The sequence below is a fragment of the Sycon ciliatum genome, unplaced genomic scaffold, assembly GCF_964019385.1.
Source record: "Sycon ciliatum unplaced genomic scaffold, ocSycCili1.1 SCAFFOLD_2558, whole genome shotgun sequence".
Taxonomy (NCBI): domain Eukaryota; kingdom Metazoa; phylum Porifera; class Calcarea; order Leucosolenida; family Sycettidae; genus Sycon; species Sycon ciliatum.
The window spans coordinates 852-10,000 of NW_027044832.1; the positions used below are offsets into that span (position 1 = coordinate 852).

A 9,149-nucleotide genomic window follows, 5' to 3' on the forward strand; every position below is an offset into this window, starting at 1 on the left:
GTAGGGCGCAGTCACCCAGTTTCGGTGGAAGTGCGCGAGTTCGATTGGGATTCAAGCAGGAAGGGAGCGTCTCAGCTTCCTCGGACCAAGACCATTCGACTCAGCACCCAGAAGACTACAACTGGTGAAAATTTGATTTTAGGGTATACTTCCCCTTTAATATCAGTCGTCACCGTCTCCGTTTGTTTCCGTTTTATGTTTACTGTGAATTCATAGGTCCTGTTGTGGTCTGCTGTAGATCTGTGCGGTCTGCCATTTGCTGCTTTGTATTGTGGATTCGTAGCGGTTGATACTGTTGTTGTTAGATGTGAAGCTGGTGGTGTTGTTTTTGTTTTGTTTTGGGGTTTTTTACTGCAAGGGCTATCTGCTCAGTGACAAAAAAACAGGGCTTGGGCAACTACTCGTACTTCATGCAAAGTCACTCAAATACCGGTAGTGACATCATCGAAAGACTTCTTTCTGCACAACGTGAGGGCAATGGGGTTGACGGTTCGGGGTTGATTGGTTCCTGATCACGATACAATTGGGAACTGCAATGTGCATGCAGGCTAGTTACAAACGCAACGGTAAAAAAAGCTTCATACGTTGTGAGTAAAATAAGTAAGTTATCGTGTCCGTTCCCGAAGGGAACTCACGACGGCCGCTAACACCCGGTTAACCCTAGCGGCAGATGCAGCGCCTAACGGTGGGGGCGAGTGGATAAGTCTCACAACCACTGGCACAAGTGCCGAGAAACCCCATTAGCTGCATGCACGTACCCCTTGCGCCTGGCCACAACTTTGCACAACTTGACTTTGGGTTGTGAGTGGCACAGGCAGCTGACTAGGGCGCCTGTCAATTGGGTTCAGAACACAAAGGATTGAAGTCCAGGTACCTGTACATGTACGTGGAACATAAACTGTCATGTGATTGTATGATGGAAGGGGCCGTGTCGCGCCGCGCCTGCCTAGTGGCATATGCCGCAAAAAGGGATTCATGCAAGTATTAGTTACACGACACACAATGTAGCAGCGAAAGAAATAAGGACTAAGGACGCAGGACGCGTATGAGGCGTGGGGTGGGAACGAGCACGTTATCAACTCGGAGCACGGGTGAAAAGGCCAAACATGGGAAATGCATACCAGTCAGCGAATGCAATAGAGAAAATTGATGACATCCCGAGGAGGTACACAGGCACGCGCACACACGCATGCACCAACACACACGTACATACATACATACATACATACATACATACATACGCACGAACACACGTACGCACATACACACGGACGCGCATACACACACATACACATGCACATTATACACATGCGCACGCGCGCACAGAAACACACATGTCCGCGCACGACCCTCCCCCCTCCCCAAACACACAGGCGCGCACACCTTGTATTCCCTCTACACGCACTGGCAACCAACCACATCTAGGTTGTAGTAGCCCGTGTTGTAAGCGTAAGGCGATCCAGCCTGGAACCTGATCTGCACTGGCTTGTACGCGCTCGGCACACACGCCAGGTTTCTCACTTTGCGTGGACTCTGGGTGAAAAGGAAGTACTCGTGTAGGGCGTGGTGAGTGCTGTTCACCACAGGGTAAGGTGGCAATCCCAGAGTACAGCCACCAGTGCAATAGGCCACTGGGAACGTTGCCGGGCCGTCGATGTTGTACCCGACGATGCCTTCCAGTAGTTGCCTCCCGACTGTGACCGAAGTACGCCGGCAGGGTCCGCTGGTGGCTCGTTTCTGACGGATATGTGTAGCTGACTCGCCACCTGGCTGGCTTGGCTCATGTTGACCCTGTTGCTCTGCGGCTACTGCCAGTTCAGGCTCGGTGTGGTCGCTGTTGACAGAGATGCTGTTTTGTGCTGCTGCGGCTTCGAGGCTAGCACCATAGGCCACACGGCTTACCACGGCGCACAATAGCAATGTGCTAAGTAGTTTGCGTGCACTCATCTTCACAGACTTCCTGCAGATAAGTTCAAAACAGAAAAGGGAAGTGCACGGCACAGCAAGTTACACCCTCAACGTCACTTCATCTCCTGCTACTGTTAAAACAACAAATTTTTAATTTTCGCTGGCGAATTATCAGTTTGGTTGGAAAACGCCTGAGATGTTTTCGTTCACCAAAAACAGAGAGACAGAGAGAGAGAGACAGAGAGAGAGACAGAGAGAGACAGAGAGAGACAGAGAGACAGAGAGAGAGACAGAGAGAGAGGACAGAGAGAGAGACAGAGAGGAGAGACAGAGAGAGACAGAGAGAGAGAGAGACACAGAGAGATAGACAGAGAGAGAGACAGAGAGAGAGAGACAGAGAGAGAGACAGAGAGAGAGACAGAGCGAGACAGACAGAGACGAGAGAGAGAGAGAGAGAGAGAGAGAGAGAGAGAGAGAGAGAGAGAGAGAGAGAAAAGAGAGAGAGAGGAGAGAGAGAGAGAGAGAGAGAGAGAGAGAGAGAGAGAGAGAGAGAGAGAGAGAGAGAGAGAGAGATGAGAGAGAGAGACACTACTTGTATTGCCGTTTGTTAGTCCATCACAAGTTCCTTTCCACATGTACACGATCATGTAGTATAGTAGGCAGAGATAGTGCTGTCCGGTCTGTCTTGCTTCGTTATCGCGTAACTTCCCCTCTTTCGCTTATCTCTGATAACATGAGCCTCCCAAGTTGGGTGGTCGTTTGTTTCGCGTTTCCGTGGTCCTTCGTCCTTCATCACCATCTTGTCATAGCTAACATTCTTAGTTCGCTGTGATGTTTAGCTTGTTTTCGTCTAGAGTGCGCTCACCTTCCCCTTTCTTACGTTACTTCATAACTTTAGAACATTCCAAGTTGGAAGGCTGCTGGTTTGCGCATTTCTAGACGTGATGCAGGGTAAGCATTAGGTCATTGAATGTCATGATCTCATCAGTCAGTTTTGAGCTAATTGTTGCACATTTTTGTCTCAACAGTATTCTGCTTATAACCGTAATGTTGGACAAAATGGATAACTTGTAAACGCTTGGTCCTCTGTTTGAAATTTATTTAATAAATACGTAAATACATACAAGTTGAAATCGCAGGCCAAAGTTTGTCATAGGGGCAAATGATGCATGATTATTAGCCATGGCTGAACGTGAGAGCAGCAAATACTGATCGTTTTCTTTTTTGAAAACTCCAATCGGGCACAGTTTAATGACAGTCAAAATGTTCGTTTCGAGACTGGCCAACGTTTCTCACCAGTCAAACTTGTTAATTTACAGTACTCCGAGGCTGTTCTCAGATAACGCCGGTGGAAACCTTTCGCACTTTACAACGAAGCGAGTTTGCCCAAATACACACATGCCAGCAGGCAGAGATCATAGAAGTGAAGGTATCAAGCCTCCTTCATCTAAGGAACGAAGAGCTCAAGTGAATCCTTTAATCCATAATAATATACATGTAACAAACTAATGCCATCATCAGTTGCCCGGTGCTCGTAGTAATACGTGAAACTCAGAGTTGCGGCACAGATTCCAATCTCTCTTGTGTGACAAACTACTGAGAATTCCATTCGCGTTCTCAACTTCATCGCCACTCATGTAATGCGAAAAGGGCTCCATTCAAGTTGTGTGCAATGCCCATTACATGCATTGGGTTTGGCTGGTGTTCAAATCAAAGCTGGAATTTAAAGCAGACCAGAAGATGAGGAAACCCAAATCAAAGGAACTGTACACTATCCAAAGGCCAGACTGAGTTGGACCTGTGGTGACTTTCTGAACTTGATCGATTTGTGCCCGCTACTGACGTTGGCTTTTCAGCTAGGTGCCAGGTTGGAAAGTGATATCCATTTTCTTGCTTGCAGGATACTGGCCTTCCCACAAATATGCCCTGGGACCTTTCATGAGATGTTGTTGGCACTCTCTTCTTCATTCGTGGCTGGCTCAGTTATAACCGTGTGATGGGGGCGGGGGTAGAACATTGTTGACTGTCTTTTGCGGGCGGGTAAGAGCATTTACCACTGCTTTGTGGAGAGCTTAACCAGTTGGTAGGGCGTGTTAGCACTTTAGCATGTTATAATAGCTGAGCCAGCACGAATGAGGAGGAGAGTGCCAACAACATCTCGTGAAAACTCCAGGGCATACAGATGAGCTATCTTCAGAGGATTGGAAGTACAGTTGTGCTCTGTAAATCCGACCCAGAGTGGATATCTAGCGCCCTCAACTTGCACGGCCCCTTGCGGTCCTGTTATAGTGGTACGAATGCGGCTGGACGCACACATGTGCAAGTAAGTGATGTACTCTGAAGTGGCTCGGGGCGCCAGTATTTGCACTTTGGGTCGGATTCAGTGAGCGCAACTGTAGCTACCAGTACCAGACATTCATTGCTGCATTGTTTACACTGTAGTGGAGGAGAACTCTGATATCTCAAACTCCACAAGAAATGTACTTAGTATCCAATGTACGTAGTATCCAATGTACTTAGTATCCAATGTACTTAGTATCCAATGTACTTCCCATCCTCTAAACTTAGTGCGATGCATGTGCATGTAATGTACATGCATTATTGTTAGAATACATACATGTACATGTACATGTATGTACACATGCTGTCTAACCAGCAACATTACTGTGTAAACACGTGACAAGGTTATCTATTATGTACATGTACATGTATACATGTATGATGTACTCCCAAGTTCGGTACATGTATAGACGAAATCTATGTCCGCACTAAGAAAGAAGAGAGATGTCTTATCAGAGTCCCATGTGAGCTGCACAGAGCTGCACCTATCGTGCATGAGCTTTGCAATGCACATGTATGATGTAGTGAAAAAAAGTGGTTCACATCATCCGCCACATGACCGCATGAGGCAGCCATGTTGGTTCCCACTCCATCCACTCAACCTCCGCATCTATGGGTCACGTGATGTCGGCCATGTTGGTTCCACCGTCCACATGGTCCACACGACATGATCACGGCACAAATTTGTGCATGACGAACATGTGAAACAACTCCATTGGTCCATAGGCATTGGCGGTTAATGCTCGAAAAGGTGGCAGATTCTGCTCGAAAAGCAGTGAAATTGCCAGAACCATACAAACCTTGTGCGGGCAATTCCTCGAATTCTGCTCCATTTCTTTATCCCCATACCAAACTTGCATGAAACGTACCAGAAAAAGTACCGAATTCTGCCCATTTTTCTGCCGGCAGAATCCGCATATGCCTAATATTGGACGGCAATATTGACTCAAGTTAGCTTATCCCAACGTGAACCATACGGTCAATATTCAGGCAAGTTCGCACGACGCTGAGCGGCACCTATTACATGTAGGTAACGTTACTAACTTCTTCCATTCTTCTACATAATCCTCAAAAGAAATAAAAAGTTGTGAAGAGTAAGGAGAGACCAGTCCGAGCAACAATGCTAACACAGTGAGTGTGTGTGTGTGTGTGTGTGTGTGTGTGTGTGTGTGTGTGTGTATGTGCGTGCGTGCGTGTGTTTGATATGCCGTCAGAGAGAGAGAGGGAGAGGTGGTGCTGAAAGGGTGTACGTGTAGTTCACATGCAGCTTTTTATTGTAGGGGAAACGAGTACACGATTCACATTGAAACTAGCTGAGAGACACGTATTTCGCAATGTTTAAAGAGAGAGAGAGAGAGAGAGAGAGAGAGAGAGAGAGAGAGAGAGAGAGAGAGAGAGAGAGAGAGAGAGAGAGAGAGAGAGAGAGAGAGAGAGAGAGAGAGAGAGAGAGAGAGAGAGAGAGAGAGAGAGAGAGAGAGAGAGAGAGAGAGAGAGAGAGAGAGAGAGAGAGAGAGAGAGAGAGAGAGAGAGAGAGAGAGAGGAGAGAGAGAGAGAGAGAGAGAGAGAGAGAGAGAGAGAGAGAGAGAGAGAGAGAGAGAGAGAGAGAGAAGAGAGAGAGAGAGAGAGAGAGAGAGAGAGAGAGAGAGAGAGAGAGATAGAGAGAGAGAGAGAGAGATAGAGAGAGAGAGAGAGAGAAGAGAGAGAGAGAGAGAGAGAGAGAGAGAGAGAGAGAGAGAGAGAGGGAGAGAGAGAGAGGGAGAGAGAGTGAGAGAGAGAGACACTACTTGTTATTGCCGTTTGTTAGTCCATCACAAGTTCCTTTCCACATGTACACAATCATGTAGTGTAGTACGCAGAGATAGTGCTGTCCGGTCTGTTATGCTTCGTTATCGCGTAACTTCCCCTCTTTCGCTTATCTCTGATAACATGAGCCTCCCAAGTTGGGTGGTCGTTGTTTCGCGTTTCCGTGGTCCTTCGTCCTTCATCACCATCTTGTCATAGCTAACATTCTTAGTTCGCTGTGATGTTTAGCTTGTTTTCGTCTAGAGTGCGCTCACCTTCCCCTTTCTTACGTTACTTCATACTTTAGAACATTCCAAGTTGGAAGGCTGCTGGTTTGCGCATTCTAGACGTGATGCAGGTAAGCATTAGGTCATTGAATGTCATGATCTCATCAGTCAGTTTTGAGCTAATTGTTGCACATTTTTGTCTCAACAGTATTCTGCTTATAACCGTTAGTGTTGGACAAAATGGATAACTTGTAAACGCTTGGTCCTCTGTTTGAAATTTATTTAATAAATACGTAAATACATACAAGTTGAAATCGCAGGCCAAAGTTTGTCATAGGGGCAAATGATGCATGATTAATTAGCCATGGCTGAACGTGAGAGCAGCAAATACTGATCGTTTTCTTTTTGAAAACTCCAATCGGGCACAGTTTAATGACAGTCAAAATGTTCGTTTCGAGACTGGCCAACGTTTCTCACCAGTCAAACTTGTTAATTACCAGTACTCCGAGGCTGTTCTCAGATATCGCCGGTGGAAACCTTTCGCACTTTACAACGAAGCGAGTTTGCCCAAATACACACATGCCAGCAGGCAGAGATCATAGAAGTGAAGGTATCAAGCCTCCTTCATCTAAGGAACGAAGAGCTCAAGTGAATCCTTTAATCCATAATAATATACATCTAACAAACTAATGCCATCATCAGTTGCCTGGTGATCGTAGTAAACGTGAAACTCAGAGTTGCGGCACAGATTCCAATCTCTCTTGTGTGACAAACTACTGAGAATTGCATTCGCGTTCTCAACTTCATCGCACAACTCATGTAATGCGAAAAGGGCTCCATTCAAGTTGTGTGCAATGCCCATTACATGCATTGGGTTTGGCTGGTGTTCAAATCAAAGCTGGAATTTAAAGCAGACCAGAAGATGAGGAAACCCAAATCAAAGGGAACTGTACACTATCCAAAGGCCAGACTGAGTTGGACCTGTGGTGACTTTCTGAACTTGATCGATTTGTGCCCGCTACTGACGGTTGGCTTTTCAGCTAGGCGCCAGGTTGGGAAAGTGATACCTATTTTCTTGCTTGGCAGGATACTGGCCTTCCCACAAATATGCCCTGGGACTTTTCATGAGATGTTGTTGGCACTCTCTTCTTCATTCGTGGCTGGCTCAGTTATAACCGTGTGATGGGGGCGGGGGTAGAAACATTTTGACTGTCTTTTGCGGGCGGGTAAGAGCATTTACCACTGCTTTGTGGAGAGCTTAACCTGTTGGTAGGGCGTGTTAGCACTTTAGCATGTTCTAATAACTGAGCCAGTCACTAATTATAGGTTAGTGCATGGCAGGGAGGGGCCCTATGGCTTGTTAGTGCCCTCCAGGGTAGTACTATTTATACACCTTTTGGAGTTGAATATAACGATTGAGCGGCTTTAAACTAATCCAAGGCCCTGAACGCGTCATCAAAGAGTAGTAAAATTACAAGTGAGCGGGCTTTAAACTCTGATAAGGCCCGCAGCGGGAAAGTTGCTGATTGGTCAGCTCCTAGGCAACGGGATTGACCTCGTTCTAATGAGGAGGAGAGTGCCAACAACATCTCGTGAAAACTCCCAGGGCATACAGATGAGCTTATCTTCAGAGGATTGGAAGTACAGTTGTGCCGCCTGTGAAATCCTACCCAGAGTGCATATCTGGCGCCCTCAACTTGCACGGCCCCTTGCGTCCTGTTATAGTGGTACGAATGCGGCTGACGCACACATGTGCAAGTAACGTGATGTACTCCTGAAGTGGCTCGGGGCGCCAGTATTTGCACTTTGGGTCGGATTCAGTGAGCGCAACTGTAGCTACCAGTACCAGACATTCATTGCGCTTTGTTTACACTGTAGTGGAGGAGAACTCTGATATCTCAAACTCCACAAGAAATGTACTTAGTATCCAATGTACGTAGTATCCAATGTACTTAGTATCCAATGTACTTAGTATCCAATGTACTTAGTATCCAATGTACTTCCCATCCTCTAAACGTAGTGCGATGCATGTACATTGTACATGCATTATTGTTAGATACATACATGTATGTACACATGCTGTCTAACCAACAACATGACTGTGCAAACTAAAACAAGGTTTATCTATTATGTACAGTCATGTACATGATATGATGTACTCCAAGTTCGGTACATGTATAGACGAAATCAATGTCCGCACTAAGAAAGAAGAGAGAATGTCTTATCAGAGTCCATGTGAGCTGCACAGAGCTGCACCTATCGTGCATGAGCTTGCAAGCACATGTATGATGTAGTGAAAAAAAGTGGTTTCACATCATCCGCCACATGACCGCATGAGGCAGCCATGTTGGTTCCCACTCCATCCACTCAACCTCCGCATCTATGGGTCACGTGATGTCGGCCATGTTGGTTCCACCGTCCACACGACATGATCACGGCACAAATTTGGTTGCATGACGAACATGTGAAACAACTCCATTGGTCCATAGGCATTGGCGGTTAATGCTCGAAAAGGTGGCAGATTCTGCTCGAAAAGCAGTGAAATTGCCAGAACCATACGAACCTTGTGGCGGGCAATTCCCTCGAATTCTGCTCCATTTCTTTATCCCCATACCAAACTTGCATGAAACGTACCAGAAAAAGTACCGAATTCTGCCCATTTTTCTGCCGGCAGAATCCGCATATGCCTAATATTGGACGGCAATATTTGACTCAAGTTAGCTTATCCCAACGTGAACCATACGGTCAATATTCAGGCAAGTTCGTACGACGTCTGAGCGGCACACTATTACATGTAGGTAACGTTACTAACTTCTTCCATTCTTCTACATAATCCTCAAAAGAGAATAAAAGAGTTGTGAAGAGTAAGGAGAGACCAGTCCGAGCAACAAT

At 46.3% G+C, this 9,149-nt stretch overlaps 1 protein-coding gene across 1 annotated transcript; it reads right to left on the reverse strand.

Moving 5' to 3' along the window:
* Nucleotides 1–859: 859 nt before the first annotated feature.
* On the reverse strand, nt 860–1,958 carry LOC135830643 (protein decapentaplegic-like; the record flags this gene model as incomplete). Its single annotated transcript, XM_065342872.1, is given in 1 exon segment — nt 860–1,958. A coding segment is annotated over 1 exon segment (552 nt). The 3' UTR covers nt 860–1,395.
* Nucleotides 1,959–9,149: the final 7,191 nt, after the last annotated feature.